Here is a 22,159-nt window from a genome sequence, read left to right on the forward strand (position 1 = left end):
TGAATCTGCTTTCCTTTGCCTCTTCGCTGGTTGTTGTTATTGTTGAATCTCCAGAAGGTGTTATGGCCCTGATGTGGTTGTGGAACATATTCTCTTCGCTTGAAATTCTATCCTCTAGGCGCGAGGTTCCTCCCCCAATCTCTCCTAACAAAAGCTCAGTGATTGTCCTTGTCTGACATGGCCTTTCTTGCACAATCCTCAGCAACTCGGCTTTTGTTTACCAGTTCAAAGAAAATTTTGATCTCCATCAGGTCTACTGTATTCGGGATGTCACTTCGCAGACCACCTTCATATTTTATGCATTTTTATTCTTCAAAATTTTCCAGAGCATCCTAACAAATTCTAGAGAACCGACATAATTCTTCAAACCGATTGGTGTACTCTGCCACTGACATAGGACCCTGCTTCAGCTGTAGCAACTCAAGCTTCTTCGCCATCCTTACTGAGTTTGGAAAATACATCTTATAAAACTCGAATTTCTGCTACCCTTCAAGGGTCCCAACTACCAAACCAAACACCTCTCGATAATTCAAATCGTTTCCAATATCAAATCATTTCAAAATCAAACCAATTCCAATATTAAATCTTTTTCCAAAACCAACCAACTCCAATATATAGCAAATCATTTACAAAAACCAAACCTCACATCATATACCATATATACAATTCATCAATAATTTATTCAGTTCATTCCTATCTTAAGGTCTTCTAGCCTAAGTTTTCACGTGACATTAAACATTAACTACGAGAAACTAAAACCATACCTTGGCCGATTCCTCCCTAAACTCGGAACACCTCAAAAACCTCTCCTTTAACAAGCTTCAAACTTTCAAACGTCAATTCCTCATGCTTAATCACCCGGATTTCATTCCAAACCATCCAATTGAACTCCAAATAAACAAGAACACAATCTAATTCACACAATATCACTATAATCATCACAGGGTTCACCAACTCAATGATTCACAAGGGTTCAACAGTTTCTTACTTTAATCTATTGGACAAAATCTAGTAATTTTTCACTACTAGAGTTCACCTAAACCATCAAAATCATTCAATTCCTCAATACTCAAACTCAAAATTTACGAAATTGAGGAGGGAAAGAACTAGGTGAGAAATGCAAATTTCTTACCACTTTGTTTACCACTTTGTTCAGATAGAATTGAAGAGAATTCTGAGACGAATACGTGGTTGCTGACGGCTTGTCAATTGGAGCTTCGAATTGAAAGTTATGGACGATTGAATTTTTTTGGAAACGTTAGGATTCTCTCCCCGATTTCTCTTCTCGACTCCCAAGGCTGAAATGAAAGAAGGAAAGCTCGTTTTCGGTGTTTAATAGGTTGGGTCTTAGACTCGGTTCAACTAGTTCGGCCTATTAGCTTGATTTTGAGCCAAAATCTTTAAAATTAGTATTAAAATTAATATTTTTAATATTTCTTCTCCTCTAAATTATAAAAATTGATTTTTCTAATTTTTTTTATTAATAATTAATTTATTAGTTAATTATTTATTAATTTTACGAGATTTACATGATGCGTCTTAATCCTATTTTTTTAAAATTCTAATTTTTGAAAAGTTGTTCAAGTTGACTTATAGTCGTTATAGAGTTAATTTCCTATACTTTTTCTTATATTTTATATCATGTTTCAAATATAAAATTTAAAAAATTTTATTTTTTATTTTTTGTTGATAAACTTTATTATATTTTTACGCTAATGCGCTTTCTAATAATTTTAATGTTTTAATATTTTTACTCTCTCAAATTCAAATTCTAAACAAATGACTAGTAAACTTATACTTGTTTCTGTTTTATCCGAATGCAACTAGTAGCATGACAATCAATCAATCATATTATATGTTTTGAATACAATATTCTCATGATTTTCACAAGAATTAGAATCAGAGAAGTGGATCCAAATAAACTAGTGCCGATAGTAGCAGAGACTGATTAAGATACAAGGTGTGTTAACAACGTCAAAGGATCATGCTATTATTGTCAATATATATAAGTAGATCTGAGAATTACAAATGATTATCCCAATATAATCCTTTATAGTTAATTTCCACAAGCAACAACATAAGTCAATGTGATGCCTTACCATATATGTTTAAGAGGGGGTGGTGAATAATCATCATCATAATTAATTTTTTGTCCAAATACTAATTTAGAAATGGCATAGGTAATACAAGTATAATTGATGACTTAATTTATTTAATCATATAGTTTTTTGTCATCCTAATATAGGGACATGGTTTAATTAATTAACTTAAGTTGAATTAAGAGGGCACAAAGTGAAACCCAGATGGAGTAATGTTGGCAACAGAGTTAGTTATCCCAAGAAAGCGCAAGGTTGAAATAAGAGACCCAACAGAAGGAAGGTTTGAGTTGCAATCAGAGAGTGGTGTTGGAACCATGAGGTTGCAACCATTGAGCATTGATGATAAATCATATACAAGTGAATCAACAGAATCCATCTTCATTGAGAATTTTCCGGCACCATTGGTTGTTGCATTAGAAAGCACCTTCCCTCCACACATTAGTTGCACTTGAGCATCTGATAAATATATCAAATATTAATGGCGAGACCAAACTATCACATAATTAATTAATTCAAAAATACTATTCATACACAAAACACTCTTAACATCTATACAAAATGGTGTTTGCTACTGTACGATAATAAATTTATACGTACCGATACGTTTAAAATATGGACAAGTAATAACAAGCCACGTGGAATTTATTTTCCACGTCAGCATTTAATTTTTTCTTTTTTAAATATATATAATATCACCACTTTTACTAATATACCTCTTTAATTAAATAAAAATAAAAATATATTTTTTATTTAATTTTATAGAGAGTCTTAAACATCCTTACTTTATTTGATTAGATAAAAATACCCTTTTAAATCAATCAAATTTTAGAATTCAATTAATCCTAATTTTATAGTTTCAATTAATTTAAAGAACAAAATAAAAACATATTAAAAAAAAACAAAAATCAATCATTCTTCGTCTTCTCCAATTCTCCTAATCATTTATCCCCTCTAAAGCAAAGCAAAACATATCAAAAAAATAAAAAATTAATATGTTCTTCATCTGTATTAAAGAGCTTCGTAAATGTCCTTAATGTGGTTGTTTGTTGATGTTTTGCGGCGATTTTTGCAGGATGAAGGGAAATAAGGTGAAGGTGCAGAGGGAGGTGAGGAAGGAGTTAGATCAGGGTATCAGTTTGGTCAAAGCTCCTTTGGCCCTTCAGCAGGATCCGTCTCTCACTTTACCAAAGATCAAAGTCATGGTTTTCCAACAGCAATCACACCGAATCAACCTATGGAAGAGTGATTCGTTTGGCAATGCTGGCCTTATTTTGTTCCGGTTCGATATTTGCGGCTGGATTAATGGCCTTCTATGGTTTTCGAGATCAATGCAGTCAACTATTGTTAGGGTTTTGCCGTTTTGGTGTGCTTCAGAGGGGAGGGGGCACGAATGATATTAGGAGAAGATGAAGAACAGATTGATTTTTTATTTTTTGATATGTTTTCCTTTGCTTGCTTTAGAGGGTGATGAATGATTAGGGGAATTGGAGAAGACGAAGAACGATTGATTTTTGTTTTTTTTAATATGTTTTTATTTTATTGTTTAAATTAATTGAAACTATAAAATTAGGATTAATTGAATTTTAAAATTTGATTGATTTAAAAGGGTATTTTTGTTTAATCAAATAAAGTAAGGATGTTTAAGACTTTTTATAAAATTAAATAAAAAATAATTTTTTTATTTTTATTTAATTAAAAGGGTATATTAGTAAAAGTGGTGATATTATATATATTTAAAAAAGAAAAAATTAAATGCTGACGTGGAAAATAAATTCCACGTGACTTCTTCTTACTTGTCCATATTTTAAACGTATCGGTACGTATAAATTTATCATCGTACCATAGCAAACACCATACAAAATACAGTTGTTACAAATTAATTGTGTATTTAAATTATTTTTTAATTAACAAAACAAAAAGAACACGTGTTTGGTTGTTAATAAAATACCGGTGTAAAAATGGTATTTATTATAAAAAGCGTATATTCGGCAGGATTGATTAATGAGTGAATTAATTAAGGCTATTGTTTATAATCAGTACAACATCAAACAATAATGCTAAAAAGACAGAAATAAAAAACCAGTTAAAAAGTAAGTTGCACCAATTAATGATGCTAAATAAGGTAAGTTCTAATAACTGTTTTTGACTAATTTGTTTTGGCTATTAAATATTTTCGAACATCAAATTTGTGCAAATTTTAACTAATATATTGAAATTAGGTCGAAGATGGGTTGAATTGAACCGAGTCAAACTTAATTCAAGTCATAAAAATTTAACTCGACTCACAACTCGACCATTAACAAATAAATGATGATTAATGAATTTTCAGCCTTACTTGAAAATGCTGGGGCTCCATCCCCATTATCATCAATATTGTCCTTCAAATTCAAAGTGCACAACACTGTCCCTTGAATGTTAGCTGAACCAAGGAGATCATTTAGAATCCCAAGCTGAGCTTTGGCTTCAGGAATTGCCATTGCAACAACAACTAAGAGAGACAACATAACAACAATTTTCATGGCCATGGCTATGAGAACTATATCTTATGATAAATTTTGGTTGCAACAATTTAGTTGTGTAGCTAGACAATTTATACCGAAGAGAAGCACCAAATTTTTATCATGCTTCAATAACATAGTTGGAATTTGGGTAATAGTGGGAAAACTTGTTATCTAAGTGACCTATACCAAAATGACAATATTCCTTTCCTTTCTCTCAGTAATTATTTTCAACCATACAACTTTTTTTCATTTTATTTTATTTTTTTTATTTTTATAAGCACATGTTTTATGAGCTGCATTTTTGCATGAATAGAATTATGCCATTATGTGTGGTCTATCAAAAACGTAAGCAACTAAAGTTTTATGTCTTCAAAGTAGAGTTCCCACTAATTTAGAGCTTTTTAACATATAATCATGTTTCTTATATCACACGATTCCTCCAACACTCGCCGGTGCTCATCACTTAAAAGGCATGGAGTGAAATGAAGATTAAAAGAGTATGATAGTCTTCAAAGAACGAAAAGTTTAAAATAGAATATGATATATAGAATTTATTATTCTATTAGTATTAATCTTTTCATTCATTATAATATTATTAATTTAATCAATAGAAATTGATCAAAATCTTTTTAGGCTTCATTTCATTTTACTTAATGGTAATGCATGCTAAGGAAATAATAATTTATAAGTATTTTATTTAATTTAATATTTATAATTTTATGTATATAATATTTATAGATATATATTTATTATATTTATTATTATTTAATTATTTTAGCGATAATTATAGGATACAAAATAAGATAATTTTATACTTTTTTTGGTTAGTTTTTTTTATTGTCTCTTAAACTTTCTTGTTTATTTAATATAAACTACCAACTCAAGCATAGTCTTAAATATTTCATCGTAATTTTTTTCCAATAATTACGCCATTATGACAGTTCACAATATTAAAGGAATTCACAAATCTTAGTCTCTCAAGATATTGTTCTTATAGTGAAATCAAGAATAATGCATCGATGGTTGAAGGAACTCTAAGAAGGATTGATTTCAATTCATTTTTTACGGTAGATCCAATAGATTTGTCAGGAGGATTGGCAGATACTTAAAAAAAAGGAGTAAATATTCATATTGTCAACCACGATTCTTTTTTAATACACTTTGTACTAGAGGAGCAGTTATCTTCAAGTGAAAATAGAGAAAAGGTAAAGAGATGAACAATACTATAAAGTGCTGCAACTGTTGGAGAATGGAGGGAAACAAATAGCTGTGGTTGGAGATTTTAATGCGATCAAGGCATATCATGAGAAAGAAGGTGGAAGACCAAAACCAGCAGCTACTATTCAAAATTTTAATGACTTTATCAACAGAGGAGAGCTGGTAGATTTGGTTATGAGGAAGACAAATTTACTTGATCAAACCGTCAATTTGGAGGCAATTTTGTGAAAGAACGACTTGATAGAGAGCTGGTAACAACGACTTGGCGTTCAGTATTTTCATATGCTATTGTTTTACACCTAGACAAGAATGGTTCAGGTCATAAGCCGCTATTGTTGTGCTCAAACAGAGAAGAACGAAAGTTAGAAATCATATTTAGGTTTTCAGAAGAGAGGTGGTGTGAAAATGAAGAGGTGAAAAACTTGGTTAAAGAAGTATGGGTTGAGGACATTTTGGGCTCTCCAATGTTTAGATTAGCAGGCATGCTCAAGAAGTGCTAGCACAAATTAGTTGAATGGTAGAAAAAGTTCTCCTTCGAACTCAGAATTTATTATTTCCAATCTTAAAGAGAAAATTACAGTAGAAACGGCAAAAGGAGAGCAGGGGGATCGAGTGGCTATTCGGGTATGCGAGACTGAATTGGAGGATGCTATGGAGGAGGAAGAACACTATTGGAGAGAGAAATCTAGAGTGCAGTGACTTCGGCAGAGTGATCAGAATTCTAAATTCTTCCACTCCAAATTCAAAACTCGGAGTAAAAGAAATAAAATTCACATGTTATATGATGAAGAAGACAAGGCAGCCACGGAGCCAAACCACATTGCAAAGATAGTAGAAAACTATATTAAAGATCTGTTTACTTCTTCTAACCCCAGAGACCCGAAAGAGGCACTTCAAGATCTACCTAATAAAGTGTTTGCTACTATCAATAGAGCCCTTACAAAACTGGTTACTCATAGAGAGATTAAGATTGCAGTTTTTTCTATTAATCTATTCTCAGCCCCCTGAAAACGACAGATTTATGCCAAATTCTTTCAATTTTTCTGGAAATCAATTCAAGCTTATGTGAACTAAGCAATGAGAAATTTTTTCTCAGGAGGTAAAATTTTAAAAGCTTTCAATCATACTCATATCTATCTTATCCCTAAAATCCTACATGCTACATCTATGAAAGAAACAGGCCAATAAACCTTAGCAGTGTATTTTATAAGATCATTTCAAAAATTCTGGTGCATAGACTACAATATGTTATGAGCAGAGTCATCAGTAACAATCAGAGTACTTTTATTAAAGGCGACTGATTAGTGATAATGTCTTGATAGCACATGAATTTATACACTTTTTAAAGAATAAGATTTATGGAGAGTTTGACTTAGCGTTGAAACTCGATATGAGTAAAGTGTATGATAACGTGGAATGGAGTTTTATTTGAGATATCATGAAACGACTCAATTTCTGTGATAAATTGATGAATTGGATTAAGGAGTTGGTGACAACAATTTTTTACTCTATTACTATGGATGAGAACCTCATAGTTTCTTTAAATCATATAGAGGGCTGTGACAAGGCAACCCTTTATCTCCCTACCTTTTCTTATTTTGTACAGAGGGATTCTCCTACCTGCTCCACAAAGAAGAACAGAGACATGATATTTCTGGATTGAGACATAATCATTGATGTCCAAAAGTCAGTTATCTTTTCTTTGCAGACGACTCTATTAGAGCTACGGAGAAAAGTGCTACCACCTAATTGAGATCCTATAAGTCTATGAAGAGATTAATGGATAAATGGTCAATCTAGATAAATCCTCGATTTTTTCAGCAAAAACACTCTTATCTAAGTTCGTGATCAACTAGCTAGTACTTGCGAATTTCCCACGTAGGCAATGAAAATAAAAATTTGGGATTGCCGGCAGTTATGCAAAGATCTAAAAAGGATAATTTCAACTATATTAAGGATAAAGTCTCTAAAAAATTGTAACACTGAAAAGGGAACTTCTTTCTTCAAGTGATAGGAAAGTACTAATCAAGACAATGACAACAGTAGTTCCTATTTATACCCCCAGTTATTTCAAATTTTCAGAGACATTGATTGAAGATATTCATAGAGCAATGATGTAATTTTAGTGGAGCCAGAAAAATATAGAGAGAAGGATGCAATAGATTAACTAAAAAATTTCATGCAGATTGCAACCTTAAGGGAGTTTAAACTTCAAATATTTAAAGGCATTCAACCCCACTATGCTAGCTAAACAAGGATGGAGAATTCTAACTAAGTTCCATTGTCTAATCCATAAAATCTATAAAAGCAAATATTATAGATTTTCTAACTTTTTGAGAGATGAAGTTGAAAATAATCCATCTTGGAATGGAGGAGCGTGTTGGAGGGAAGGAAGGTGATGGAGAAGGGTTTGCTATGAAAAATTCACAGAGGTGTTTCAGTAAATATTAAAGAGGATTCATAGGTTCCCGAGTTTACTGCTATAATCCTTATTCCTAATGCTAATACAGGACACACCAGAATGAGTTTTAAAGTTAATTTAGCCAGATAGAAAATAAAATCAGACATTGATAAACAACATTTTTAGTATAGAAGTAGCAACAACCATACTCAAAATAGTCATTTAAGAAGGAGAAGACACACTGACCCGGATGAAGACGAAAAATGGGAGTTACTCAGTGGCTTCAGGGTACAATGTTGCTTTCTAATTCTTTCACCCTCTCATCGAGTTTCACTTGAACAATGTCAAAAAAGTTCACTATGGTCATCAATTTAGAAGCTAAAGTGTCCATCAAAAATTAAAAGTTTTTTGTAGAAGGTGATGCACGAAGACTTACCAATTAAGAAGAAATTAAAGTCAAGAATTGTTGTAGTGAACTTGAACTGTCCAAGATGCGGATTGGAGGAAGAATCTGTTTTTCATTGTCTCTAGTCATGTCCCGACGCCATTGAAGCTTGGAACGATAACCAACTGTCCAGTGCTCTCCGAGCTGAAGATCCTTAATAATGGTGGATACAATTGATCGAATCCCTTTAGAAGAGTGGAGACTATTAGCGATTAAAAGTACTAACAAATCACACAACATGGGAGAATTGGAGAGCAAAAGAATAAAATGAATTTTATTGGCTCCCGAAAAAACTCCCTTTTAATGGCAGAAGCTGCATGAAAAATTCTTGAAAACCCACGAGCTCATTTCTATTTTCTTTTAATGGTTTCATTTTGTTTTAGTTAAAACTTTTTATTTTTTCCTTTTGATTGTAGTTTAATGTAAACTAATTATTCCATCTAATAAAATTATCTATCTTTTGACAAAAAAAAAAAAAAAAAAATCCAACATGCAATAGTTTGATGGGGTGTTTAAGTGAACAAAAATCAACTTTAGAATGATATAATTCTAGAGGTTGATAGTTTGATTAGTTGGAGGATGATTAAAGAAAAAGATCAAGACTTATCCTACACAACGAATATTATCTCAAATATCATTGAACTGATTCCAACTTTTAATTCCTTCTATTATAACTTTGATTCCAACAAAAAAAATTCACTAACAAATTCTTAAAAGCTTATTAATTTCACTAACGTTATAGGAGTTAGGAGACTAACAAATTAATTAGGAATGGCAAAATTCCCCGAGACGCGAGAATTTCTGCGGAGACTGCCCTGAATGAAAATCTGACTGTGAGAAATTTTTCCCGCAGGATGGAGACGGGGGATAAAATTTTCTCGATGCAGGCACGGGGACCCGAGCGGAGATCTTCTCTCCATCCCTGTTAATCCCCGAAATTCATAAATTTATTGAATTTTCCTTAATAGTTGAATTATCCTAATCCTCATTTGCATAACCCTTCTTCAATTCAGAGATCCCTAACGCTGTCTATACTCCATCCAATCTCTCTGTAGCCATTCCTTCGCCACTCTCTCTTCTCACCGCATCGTCACACCTCACCATGCCATCACTCTCATTGCGTCGTGCTCTCTATTTGCGGTGTTCCTTTTCGTAACTCTACAGTCGTGTCTATTCTCCTCTCTATTCCTGCGTCTCCTACCTCATCCACTGTTCTGTCCTCTGACTCGCTGTTGTGTCCCCCACTGCGTCATTTCGAATGAAGTCACTATCTTGTCGTTTAGATTTTTTGTATAAAATCTTGTTGTTTTTGTATAGGATGGATACTTACAGCTCTATTCATATAGAAATTAATAATTAGTTACAACTATCAGATAGATAGAGAATGAGACTCTATAAAAAATGGGGATGGAGAACAATATTTTCTCACGGCAGAAAATGGAGACAGAAACGAAAAGTAAATCTGGAGGCAAGATGAGGAGCAGGGAAACATCCCCACCCCTACCCTGTCTCGTTGACATCCCTAAAATTAATCCAGGAACAAATAAGTGATAATGTTTAATGTACAAGTAAAGAAATTTGCAGGGAGTGGACGAGTGGTTGGTTAGCTTCCTTACACCAATTTGGCACATTTGGTTGATGATTATAAATTAAAATATCTTTTACGATATATTCATAAGAATAAATGCAATTATTAAAAGATCCTTGGCAATGCAAGAGACTAAATGTGGGATTTGAATCCTCTAAATTTTGAATTTAACTTTAGAAAGTAAAGTATGATTTATCACCATTTATTTTATAGGTGGGATCAAAAGAATACATGAGAAAGAAAACATTCAATGGTGAGAGATCTCACTTTATCCTCTAAAATGAAAATCTAAAATTTAGAGGATCCAAATTCCGAAATGTAGGGGTAATACTATAGAAAAGAGCGGAATTTTGATAAAAAGTGAATATTATTTTTTTATTAAAAAATTTTATTGAACAAAATTTGTTATGTGTAACACACGGTTTTTTTTAAAATTTAGTGTAAAGTATTAGTTTGATTTTTAATATTTTGGTCAAATTTTAATTTGGTCTCTAATATTTTAAACGTTTTATTTTTATCTCAAAATGTTTTAAATAGGTTCAATCTGACCCTACCATAAAATTTGACTCTAATAATTAATAGAATGAGTACTAGTTAAGTCATATTTTTTTTTTGTATGATAAAAAAATATAACCAAAACCTTTTTATAACATTTCTTCGCGTCAATTTATTTTTTTATAAAACTCTAAATCCTAACCATCAAACATCAACGCTTCAAAATCAAAGAAAAAAGTGATCGTTAGTGGATTAATTTTACTTACATATTGAAATCGAATGTTATTAGTTCTTCAATATACGAAATGTTTGTATCAAATTTAATGGTGGAACAATATTAAACCCATTTAAAAGTTTTTTAAGATTGAAATAGTACGTTAAAAAATTTTTGGGACTGAAGTAAGACGTTTGAAATGTTAGGAACTAAATTAAAATTTCATCCTAATATTAGAGACCAAAATAATACTTTATCTTTAAATCTAATATAAATATTTACTTTTCATCCAGTTTTTTTTGTGACTATTTCATCCAGTTTTATTTGTCACTAAATTTTTTTATTTGTGATTAATTAGTCATTATTTCATTATTTGTAGGTTGTTTTTGTGTTATATGCTTGTTGTGTTGAGCTTTTTTTCATCCTTCAAAAAATAAAAACTAAAAAATTTGAAACATTAAAAATTTCAGAGTTTTAAGATGCATTTAGCTTGGTTTTTATTTTAAATATTTTTTGTTCTTAGAATTTTATAAAATAAAAAATAATAAAAGTAATAAAATTATGTGTTTAGAAAGAAAAAGAAGACGGACAAATGAATATGCTCATTCCTCAAGACGACGACGACGACGATGATCAAGTTAACACATTTACTCACTGTCACTAACAAGCTTCCTCATTCTTCCAAATCATGCTATTCGATTTGGAACCCTAATCGTTCCTTGTCTCTCTCTTCCCCTTTCCATTCCCACTACTATTCTCTCACAGGTATGTACACCTACCCACATTCTCTTTCTCGCTTTCTTTCTCCCAATTCCCACTTCTATGCAACAAAGTTCATTTTTTTAATGCAAAAACCGTTCATTTCAAGCTTTTATACTTGTTTCAGATCACAGGGTACTCCACAGGGTTCTTGAACAATGCAGAGTTTCCAGGGATTCCAAAACTGCAGCAAAAACCCATGCAAGGCTTGTCGTACTTGGGTATGCTACGTACCCATCACTTGTTTCTTCTCTGGTTTCAACCTATGCTAACTGTCACCTACCCCACATTGCAAATCACGTTGTTCATCATGTTTTCACCCGTGTTTCGAACCTATTCAACATGAACTTGATACTTGAAAGGTTGATGAAAGTTGGGCAATGTGGTGTTGCCAAGAAGGTGTTTGTTAAAATGCCTGTTCGAGATGTTGTTTCTTGGAACACCATGATTGGAGGGTACGTGAAGAACTCGCGGGTTGTTGATGCACTGAGCATTTTCAGGGGGATGCTGAATGCTAAAGTTGAGCCCGACGGGTTCACATTTGCTTCTGTGGTTACTGCGTGCGCACGCCTTGGGGCTCTTGCTAATGCCAAGTGGGTGCATACTTTGATGGTGGAGAAGAGGATTGAGCTGAACTATATACTTAGTGCTGCATTGATTGACATGTATGCTAAGTGTGGTAGAATTGATGTTTCAAAATGTGTTTTTGAAGATGGTGTGCGCAATCATGTGTCAGTTTGGAATGCTATGATTAATGGGTTGGCAATTCATGGGCTTGCTTTGGATGCAGCTGCAGTGTTTTCTAGGATGGAGATGGAAAATGTTTCACCTGATAGTGTTACTTTTATTGGGATTCTGATAGCTTGTAGTCATTGTGGATTGGTTGAAGAAGGTCGCAAGTACTTTGATATGATGCAGAATCAATTTTTAATTCAGCCGCAACTTGAGCATTATGGAACCATGGTTGATCTGTTAGGACGATCAGGGCTTTTGGATGACGCGTATGACATGATTAAAGCAATGCCAATTGAGCCCGATGTTGTTATCTGGAGAGCACTTTTGAGTGCTTGTAGAAACCATAGAAAGAAAGAACTTGGTGAAGTTGCAATTGCCAATATATCACGTCTTGAGAGTGGTGATTTCGTCCTGCTATCGAATATGTATTGCTCTTTAAAGAACTGGGATAGTGCTGAGAGGGTGAGACAGATGATGAAAAAGGGAGGAGTTCATAAAAAACAGGGTAAGAGTTGGATTGAATTGGGGGGCAGCATTCACCAATTCAAGGCAGCCAATCACTCGCATGCTGAAATGAAAGCAATTTACAGTGTGTTGGAAGGACTGAACCAAAGGGCTAAGCTGGAAGGCTTTGCTCCCATGACAGAGTTGGTTTTGATGGATGTTTCCGAAGAGGAGAAAGAGGAAAATTTAAACTTTCATAGTGAGAAGTTGGCCTTGGTCTATGCCGTGTTGAAAACTAGCCCTGGAACTAAAATCAGAATTTTCAAGAATCTTCGTATCTGTCAAGACTGTCATAATTGGATAAAAATTGTGTCCAGAATATTAAACAGAGAAATAATCGTGAGGGATCGCATCCGTTTTCACCAATTTGAAGGTGGTTTTTGCTCTTGCAGAGACTACTGGTAGAGGTAGCTATTCGAAGTAATACTTAGACACTTAGGCATTTATAGCACTTGAATCTTTGGCGTGCCTCTCAATAAGGGTAATGTTTCCTTTACCTCCAGCCGATCGCATACCATCAATGTTGATTTTGCAACAGCTATGGTTGCAAGCAAGGGTGATCAAGTGGAAAACCTGAGGATTTCAAGTTGGCATTTTGAACTTGCCCATGTTAACAATGCATCACTTGGGTACCATAAAATTATTGTTACAACTAATGCCAAAAAAAATGTCGTTGTTACAACTTAGAAGTTAGAAGCACTGAAATTGAGAGTTCCTATTATTATGATGGTATCAAGTGCCTAATTGGGTAGCATTGGAGATTGAAATGCTCTGATTGGACTGAATGACACATCCTATTATTCTGCCTGGGCTATGCATGATTGTGTGAAAGTCAACGGAAACCAAGTTTATTGGCATATTGCAAATCATCCAGTACCTTTCTATGTGGGTAAGAATATGCTTTTGGCATGCATTACCAAGTTACCAGAATTAATTGCTTACGATGATGCCATTAGATTACTTATTGTTCTGAGAAGTGAGTGTTAGGCCATTGTGTTCTTTTTAATTAGGGGGATGAAGAATGGGTGGAGGTCAAATTAGGCTAACCTACGTCATGTGGATATGAAGACCCACCAAGTCACCAACTTCTTAAAATTATGAGAGACCAAACTATTATGCATAAAAATGAAATAACAGTATAAACATAAGATTTAATATATGCATTGTCTTCATATAAATGTCAAACTGTTATTGCATTTGTTTGCAAAAAGTGTCCAATTTTAATCCTTTTGAGGTTGGGGAAAAAAAAAACTTAAAAAGAGCGTATATTTTGGGGAAAATAAAGGATAAAAAAAGAATATCATGTTACCAACCACAGCCATTTCTCTTGTATTTCTTTCCCATTGGACTCTCTTTCTCAAGTCATGCCAAACTACTTTTCCTAAAATGTCCCTAATCTCAGGCCATCATGTTTTACATGATCAAACTTTGTGCTTAAAAAATGTTTCCATTACAATTCAACTTTATAAACATTTTGGCAAAATAGAACCTTACAATTTGTATTCTCTATTGGAAATGTTGACACAGCATGTCAGCACTATCATTGATCTTATTTTCCCATCTTCACATCATTTTGCACTGGTACTGGTTGCAGGTCTAGCAATCCTCTACTTTGCATACAGAAGAAAAGCACCAATTTACTTGATAGACTTTACCTGCTACCGTCCACCTAGTTCTCATAGGCTACCTATTGCCATGTTTGAAGAGAATAGTGTTTTAGATGATTTAGATCCAGAGTCTGTTGCTTTCCAGTGCAAGATCATAGCGAAATCTGGATTCAGTGAGGAAACAGCCATTACTCCATCTTTAGCACAGATACCAAAAGTAAAATCTCTTGCCTTAGCCCTTGATGAGGTCGAAACCATAATGTGTTCAGCAATCTCAGACCTGTTTTGGAGAAACAACATCAACCCGAAATCCATCGACATACTAATCACCAACAGTTGTGTGTTCTGTCCTACACCATCTCTTAGTGCCATGGTGGTTAACAAGTTCAAGATGAGGAGCAACATCATGAGCTTCAACCTATCAGGTATGGGGTGTAGCGCCGGAATCATATCGGTCAGTCTGGCTAAGGACTTGTTGAGGGTTCATAGGGGCTCATTAGCTCTAATTGTGAGCTCAGAGACCCTTAATCTGAATTGGTACACAGGTAAAGTACACTCCATGTTGCTGACTAATTGTCTCTTCAGAATGGGTGGTGCTGCTATATTGATGTCTAGCAAGGTTAATGATAAACATAAAGCAAAGTATGAACTACAACATATTGTTAGAACGATCAATGCTAAAGATGATCAAGCTCATAGATGTGTCTACCAGGATGTGGATCCAGAAAACAAAGAAGGTATTGCGATATCAAAGGATGTTGTCCATGTGGCCGGAGATACATTGAAGAAGAACATAGCTTCACTAGGGCCATTAGTTTTGCCATTGAGAGAGCAATTCCTATATGTAATTTCTATTATATGCTGCAAGGTGTTGTATGGAAGAAGATCAGGCATCTATACTCCAAATTTCAATCTCGCCTTCGAGCATTTCTGCATACACTCCGGGGGAAGATCTGTCATAAATGCCATTGAGAGAAGCTTGAGGTTAAGGAAACAGGACGTGGAAGCATCCAACATGACCCTTTACAGGTTTGGAAACACGTCGTCTTCTTCGATTTGGTATGAGCTTAGCTACACAGAAGCGAAAGGGAGGATGAAACGTGGCGATAGGGTGTGGCAAATCGCCATTGGAAGCGGATTCAAGTGTAGCAGCGCGGTGTGGAAATGTTTACAGGACGTGACCCCGGACAATGGCAGTGCTTGGAGGGATACAATTAACATGTACCCTGTACAAGTAACTGATATGAAAATAAGCTGAAGCTGCTAATCACTATTGTGGAGTTTTAGTTCCTTGTACACATTTTGTGTTTTGCTGCTTTCAACTTTCAAGCTCCAACTTCTTTATTCCTTTTCAATGATCTTTAATTTTTAAACGAATAAGGTGTAATATCTGCAAAATTCTTATCAAATAGCACTAGCTAGGACTTCAGTGAAGAAACAAATCAAGTGATAGATTTCAAAAGGGATCAAGCATATAATGATGTAAGAGAGTACAATTTTATTTATTAAGTCCCGCATTTAACCTCTTCTTTACTTCTGTCACTGTGTTATAAAAATTCATCCATTTATTCTCATAACACGTTTCCACCTAAAATTAAAAATTTTAGCAGAGAAATTTTTTTTGGAATACATGCTACAAGAGGGTAGTATAATACAATATACTATAAAATACAATTGAAAAAGAAAAATATATCTCTAATGAAACAAGCTTGCCATGGCATTGATGCTGCTTATTTTGATGCCAAATATATGTATATCCTATCCATTGGAGTAATAAATAGATATCTATATATATATATATAATCTTAATATAGCTATCTAAGCAGGCCAGATTTTGATATTCTGTGCATCTTTATTTTCTTTTTCTGTGTGATTTTCCTTTCTTCCTGACTTTATTCTGCAGAGAGAGAACCGTCAAGAGAGCCTTTGGAATCGCCGAATAGCCTTTGTCGGAAATCAGAGACCATTCTTGGAAGTCCTTCGCGGAGGGACACGGTGGGCTGCCAGCCGAGAAGCTCTTTGGCTTTGGAAATGTCTGGCTTCCTCTTATGAGGATCATCCTCTGTGTTTGGCCTAAACTCTATCTTGGCATTTTTGTCTATGGTTTCTTGCACAACCTGCACAAATTAAACCAAATACTCAAATTCATATCATGTCCTTTTGAGTTCTTATACAAATATTTATGAAAAGGTGAAATTGTCTTTATATGAAGTTGATAGTTGAAAATTATTGAATGACAATTTAGTTAAATATATCAAATCATTTAATGATTCAACTATCAACTTTAAATGAAGACAACTACACATGAGACTTCACCATATGAAGATGATGAAGCAAGATAGTTCAAGTTAGTATATACATATACCTGAGCAAGTTCAAGCATGGTGAATTCACCAGGGTTGCCGAGGTTGAAAGGGCCAACATGATCACCTTCCATTAGTCGCATTAGGCCTTCTACCTGTTGGGTACACAAACCCATGTCAAACATTTCCTCTAATCTTCTTAAATATACTCATTTCATATAGAGAACAAGGACTAACTCATCGATTGAAATTCAATCCAATAATAGATGATGGATCAATTGCAATAGTACCTTGTATAAACTATAGGTAAGAAAACAAGAATTACCAGGTCTGAAACAAATTGAAAGCTTCTTGTTTGTTTCCCGTCTCCATATACAGTCATTGGTTCCTTCCTCAATGCCTGAAAAATCGTTTGGAACAAGGAGCAAATAGTGTAGCAACTAACAAAGCAACAAAACCAAACCCAATAAAACTAAGGTTGAGAGTTTCATTTACCTGAGCAACGAAGTTGCTAACCACACGTCCATCATCAATGCTCATTCTTGGTCCATATGTGTTGAAGATACGAGCAATCCTTACCTATATATACAACAATTTAATTAATTTCATTGATTAATTAACTAACAACAATTTGAAGATATTAATGTATATGAAGTGTGAACAAATTACAAACCTCAATACCAGCACCTCTGTGATAATCCATGCTCAAAGTCTCAGCAACTCGCTTTCCCTCATCATAACAACTCCTTACACCTATAATTAATACCCCATAAATAAATTAAACATGCAATAGCAATGATATTAATGAAAACGTGATAATAATTTTTAAGTCTCATTACTAATATATAATATATACCAATTGGATTAACGTTGCCCCAGTAAGTCTCAACTTGAGGGTGCTGAAGAGGATCACCGTACACCTCACTAGTGCTTGTAAGCAAAAACCGGGCGTTGATTCTCTTTGCTAACCCCAACATGTTTAGAGTTCCCATCACATTCGTCTTGTGCACACATTAGAATCAAGGACTCCAACTAATATGTGTGTAGTCATTATAAATGGTGAGCTATTGTTTATTTATTTATTATTTTTTTATCTATGTTTACTAAAGTTTCTTTTAAACTTTATATAGAAGTATAAAACCATCACTTGGTATTGTGTCTGATAAGAATAAAAATGAGAAAAATAAAAATAAAAATAAAAATCTGATAACTATAAAAATGCAAAACCAAAGCACTTTATTGAAGAAACAAAATTGACATGATAGAAATTAAAAACATATATATAAATATAAAGAAGAAAAAGGAAACTTTAATTAAAAAAAATTATTTTTTTTAAAAAATAGACATTTTATTATGTGCTTAAATATTAATAGTTTTCTTTTATCTAATTAGAAAAATCATTTAACTCAATCATCTACAACATAAAAAATGTTACAAAATAATGAAAATTAATCTATTTCCAAAAGTATAATTTCTTAAATTTGTAGAGTCATCTGTTCTTGTATCTATCACACTCATGCATTTTTATTTTTTCTTTCATATTTCTTGTTTAGCATATTAGTACTAATACAAATATCTAAACCAATTCATGAATAATATGATCCTTTTATTAACACCATACTTAATATATGTGAATATTTCTTATCTGTATGTGATGTTAAAGGTCATGCATGATCAGACAATAATAAGAATAATAATTGGGTAATGATTTGAGGAAGGATATGATAGTCTTGACAGGATTATACTTGTAATGAACAGGTGAAGCAGGACAAGCCAAGTGATAGATCTGATCAACCTCCAAAAGTATTGGCTCAACGACGTCGTGTCGTATCAGCTCAAAATTAGGGTTCCTAAGGTGATGCAGCACGTTCTCCTTTCTACCCGTGAACATGTTATCGATCACAATCACGCTGTCTCCTCTCTCAATCAAACGGTCAACCAGGTGACTCCCCACGAATCCAGCCCCTCCGGTCACCACTATCCTCTTCCTCCGCCCTTTGACGCCGCCGGGAACGCGAACCACGTCGGGTTTGGAAGTTGCCTTCGTTGCGTAGCTGGAATCTTCTAGAAGGACGCGGCGTGTCGGGAGCGTGGCGGAGGGCTCGGAGGAGTCGGCGACGATCGGGAAGGTGTGGAAGAAGAGTGCGGAGATGGCGATGCCGACGAGGAGGAAGGGGATGCGGTTGCGGAAGGCGCGAGACATTGGTGCTCCGGGCTGGGGAGGGTGCGGTGGGTCGGTGGTGGGCTTGCGGGCTCGGCTTTGGGCTCTGTGGATAAGTTCAGAGGCGGGAGAAGAGCTCATGCTGAGATAATAGTGTTAATTAATTCTAATTCTAATTAATTAAAACGGGTTTGTTATAGTTACTTAGTTACTTGTAATATAAGAAAAGGGATAATTGAGAATGTGAATGTGTTGGTGAGTGAATGAATGCATGGGTGGGAAATGGAGAGTGAGGGGTGTGTGTGGTGTTTGTGTTGGTGGTATTGTGATGCATGAAATTTGGCTTCATAATCGCTCTTCATCGTTTCATCAACCATTCATTACCATTGTTGTGGTGATCATTGAGGAACCACTCTCATGCATGCATATAATGATACAAGATTGAGACACAAACCACGTGTATGCATTCTCCATTGGGAGCTACTCAAATGAAGATGCAAAAAACATCTTTTTATGAAGATGCTTTGTATAAAAATGTGATTTATTGATTTGGCCACACTTCAAATAAAAACAACACTTTTATAACATATCAAAATCTAACCCTACACTCTATCATCTAAGGGTCAAAAAGAAAAATCATCACATGAAGATAATTATAATATCTTCATGGGAGTACCCACCTTCTCCATTATTAACTAAAACAGTTCAACTAGGTGTCGCGTCATGCTCTTTTCAATATTTAATTTGTTCATTGTAAGACGGGATATTAATTAATTATTATTTAAGAGTATATATATAGAAGCATAATATTACCTGAAAAGGAAAAATATAAAAAATAATCCAATCAAAATTGGTCTTGAGTGGACCAAACCCAAAAATGTTAAATTTTATTTATTTATTTAGGTTCAAGTACTACTATAAATGTAATGATTAATCTATAGCTAACTTATAATTATTTTCAATTTTGACGGAGTTGGCTCGAAATTTAAAAATATTTTTTATGTTTAAAATTAAACTATTAGCATTTGGTTGAAAAAAATGAGTCTTTTTTTTTCTTCTTGCTTAACTATCTCTCTTTAATTCATTTGACTTAAAATGATTAAATATATTTTTTGTTTTTTTTTATATTTTTTAATTTGATAGATCAATAATTAATTTTTTATAGATCAGAGTTTTATTTAAAGATTTATTATTGGCCAATAAGTTGTTGGATATATAAAATAAAATTTACTTAAATGAACTAGTAAGTTGATCACTAAATCAATTCAATTCGATTTGATTAAATATAGGATATGTGTAGTTGGAAGAATTATAAATAATTCTTAAAAATTTTAAGATGAAAATATCATATTCTCATATTTAGTTCAAAATTTAAAAAATTATTCTCAAACAAATTTAATTTCAAAAAATTAAAATACAATCATTTCAATTTCTACTTTCTCCCATTCCTATAGAAATAGAATACAAGTAACAAAGTAATACTTTAACTACGTTCGCCCATAAAAAAGATTAGCATGCTCCATGACCATGACACACAAATGGAGTAATGATTAAATATATTGTTGTTACTAGGACGACGCAAAAGTAATTAAGCGCGAAATTAACATGGCCCAATAAAATCCTTGAAGAGGAAATCCTACCTGGACCCAAACCAGAATCCACCACCTCTAGCTTAGAAGTTAGAATGAACCCTTCCTTGACCAAAAAAAAAAAAAAAAAAGGAGAATGAACCCTTCTACTAGGCGGGGTTTCTCTCTCTGATAGAGTTGTTATAAAATATGGATGTGAAGGGTTCTTGTGGCGAATTGGGGATAGAGATAGACTGTAGAGGGTTGGAAAAGAGTTGCGGGGTTTGGTTTAGGCCTTCAGGCCCTGCATGGCTACATTCAATGCTCTCTTCCTTTTTTTTTTTGATGGAATCATAGCACCTCTGGTCCGCTTATTATTTTTCCCATGTACAAAACTATGTGAAAATCTGACCCCAAAAAAAAAATGTGAAAAGAGATGTGATTTATACTGTTGTGAATGTCTTGACCAAAAAAAAAAAAAAAAATACTGTTGTGGATGTAATAATTCGATACCTCCTATTTTTTTTTATATTGTTTAACTTTTTTAACAAACAATCGGATTGTCCAATTTATAATTTTAAAAATTAAAAATTTTTTAACATTAAAATTAGACCATTCGATTTTTATTTTTAAAAATAAAAAAATTTAAAAATACAAATCAAATCCTCTAATTTTAGTGTATTTTCACTTTTCAAATAAATCAGACAATCTAATTTGATTAATATCAATTTAAAAGAAGTATCATAAAAAAAAATACCAAAACATCTAATAACAATGTATTACACATTTAATTAATATAAAAAAAATTAGCCCTTCTATGGTCACCACTCTTTACAGCCTCTCAAAAAGTTTAATTATTCTGTTAATCCTTATAGTTTTACCAAATTAGCAATTAAATCCCTATTTTTTTTACTTTCAATTAGATTCCTCCACGACTTTTAATTTTGTAACGAAATCTTTTCTAATGTAAAAAATATTAGAATTAACTTAATATTTCTCTTCAAATAAAAAATATCTATAATTAAAAACCTAATTAGATCATCGACCACATTTTTTAGAAGAAATATTCCATTAATTTTAACATTTTTGACATAAAAAAAATCTAATTACAAAATTAAAAATAATATAAGAACCTAATTAAAAAAAGTAAGGAATCTAATTGCAAATTTAACAAAACTATAAAAACTCATAAAATAAGTAATTAAACAGAAATAAAATTAAAATTTAGAGTAAATACCTTTTTCGGTCCTTAACCATTTATCAGATGGACATTGCGCCCCCTAACAATTATAAAAACATAAATCGGTCCTCATCCACTTTCGTATTTGTTCAATCCAGAGATCGGTTGACAGCAAGTTAACGCTGACGTGTCAGGTAACTGTGTCTACGTGGTTTTGTCTCCTTTATAATAGGGACAAATTGGCCCTGAGCAGCTCAACAATCTCACTCCTCTTCTCCATTTCCTCTCAACTCCAAAACCCTAACCCCAACACCCCCAATCCGCCTCACCTCCTCTTCGGAATTATCATCAAAATCATCATCACCGCGATCATCATCAAAA

The 22,159-nt window shown here is 33.4% G+C and overlaps 4 protein-coding genes across 4 annotated transcripts; 2 read left to right on the plus strand and 2 right to left on the minus strand.

Moving 5' to 3' along the window:
* Positions 1-1,963: 1,963 nt before the first annotated feature.
* On the minus strand, positions 1,964-4,677 carry LOC112741732 (phylloplanin). Its single transcript, XM_025790821.3, has 2 exons — positions 4,435-4,677; positions 1,964-2,555 (listed from the first exon to the last, which is right to left on the minus strand). The coding sequence occupies exons 1-2, from the start codon at positions 4,622-4,624 to the stop codon at positions 2,278-2,280; spliced, it is 468 nt and encodes a 155-aa protein (XP_025646606.1). The 5' UTR covers positions 4,625-4,677; the 3' UTR covers positions 1,964-2,277.
* A 6,862-nt stretch (positions 4,678-11,539) lies between these two features.
* Positions 11,540-14,116, plus strand: LOC112741733 (pentatricopeptide repeat-containing protein At5g50990-like). The gene is made up of 2 exons (XM_025790822.3): positions 11,540-11,726; positions 11,848-14,116. Exons 1-2 carry the CDS (start codon positions 11,591-11,593, stop codon positions 13,362-13,364), a joined length of 1,653 nt encoding a protein of 550 aa, XP_025646607.1. The 5' UTR covers positions 11,540-11,590; the 3' UTR covers positions 13,365-14,116.
* On the plus strand, positions 13,711-16,099 carry LOC112741734 (probable 3-ketoacyl-CoA synthase 21). The gene is made up of 2 exons (XM_025790823.3): positions 13,711-13,848; positions 14,554-16,099. The coding sequence occupies exons 1-2, from the start codon at positions 13,773-13,775 to the stop codon at positions 15,822-15,824; spliced, it is 1,347 nt and encodes a 448-aa protein (XP_025646608.1). The 5' UTR covers positions 13,711-13,772; the 3' UTR covers positions 15,825-16,099.
* Positions 14,655-19,425, minus strand: LOC112741735 (UDP-glucuronic acid decarboxylase 2). The gene is made up of 7 exons (XM_025790825.3): positions 18,593-19,425; positions 17,726-17,873; positions 17,543-17,622; positions 17,365-17,448; positions 17,195-17,269; positions 16,932-17,024; positions 14,655-16,683 (listed from the first exon to the last, which is right to left on the minus strand). Exons 1-7 carry the CDS (start codon positions 19,169-19,171, stop codon positions 16,459-16,461), a joined length of 1,284 nt encoding a protein of 427 aa, XP_025646610.1. The 5' UTR covers positions 19,172-19,425; the 3' UTR covers positions 14,655-16,458.
* Positions 19,426-22,159: the final 2,734 nt, after the last annotated feature.

This window comes from Arachis hypogaea, chromosome 14, assembly GCF_003086295.3.
Source record: "Arachis hypogaea cultivar Tifrunner chromosome 14, arahy.Tifrunner.gnm2.J5K5, whole genome shotgun sequence".
Classification (NCBI taxonomy): Eukaryota; Viridiplantae; Streptophyta; class Magnoliopsida; order Fabales; family Fabaceae; genus Arachis; species Arachis hypogaea.

Bases quoted from the DNA above. Each gene is read 5' to 3' on its own strand.
- LOC112741732 (XM_025790821.3), bottom strand. From the start codon at position 4,624: ATGGCCATGAAAATTGTTGTTATGTTGTCTCTCTTAGTTGTTGTTGCA. The intron at 2,556-4,434 runs GTAAGGCTGAAA...TATATTTATCAG, and splicing joins TGGAGCCCCAGCATTTTCAA to ATGCTCAAGTGCAACTAATG.
- LOC112741733 (XM_025790822.3), top strand. From the start codon at position 11,591: ATGATCAAGTTAACACATTTACTCACTGTCACTAACAAGCTTCCTCAT. The intron at 11,727-11,847 runs GTATGTACACCT...TACTTGTTTCAG, and splicing joins CCACTACTATTCTCTCACAG to ATCACAGGGTACTCCACAGG.
- LOC112741734 (XM_025790823.3), top strand. From the start codon at position 13,773: ATGCATGATTGTGTGAAAGTCAACGGAAACCAAGTTTATTGGCATATT. The intron at 13,849-14,553 runs GTAAGAATATGC...TACTGGTTGCAG, and splicing joins TCCAGTACCTTTCTATGTGG to GTCTAGCAATCCTCTACTTT.
- LOC112741735 (XM_025790825.3), bottom strand. From the start codon at position 19,171: ATGAGCTCTTCTCCCGCCTCTGAACTTATCCACAGAGCCCAAAGCCGA. The intron at 17,874-18,592 runs ATATCCTTCCTC...TAATGTGTGCAC, and splicing joins ATAATCCTGTCAAGACTATC to AAGACGAATGTGATGGGAAC. The intron at 17,270-17,364 runs GTAAATGAAACT...ACGATTTTTCAG, and splicing joins TTAGCAACTTCGTTGCTCAG to GCATTGAGGAAGGAACCAAT.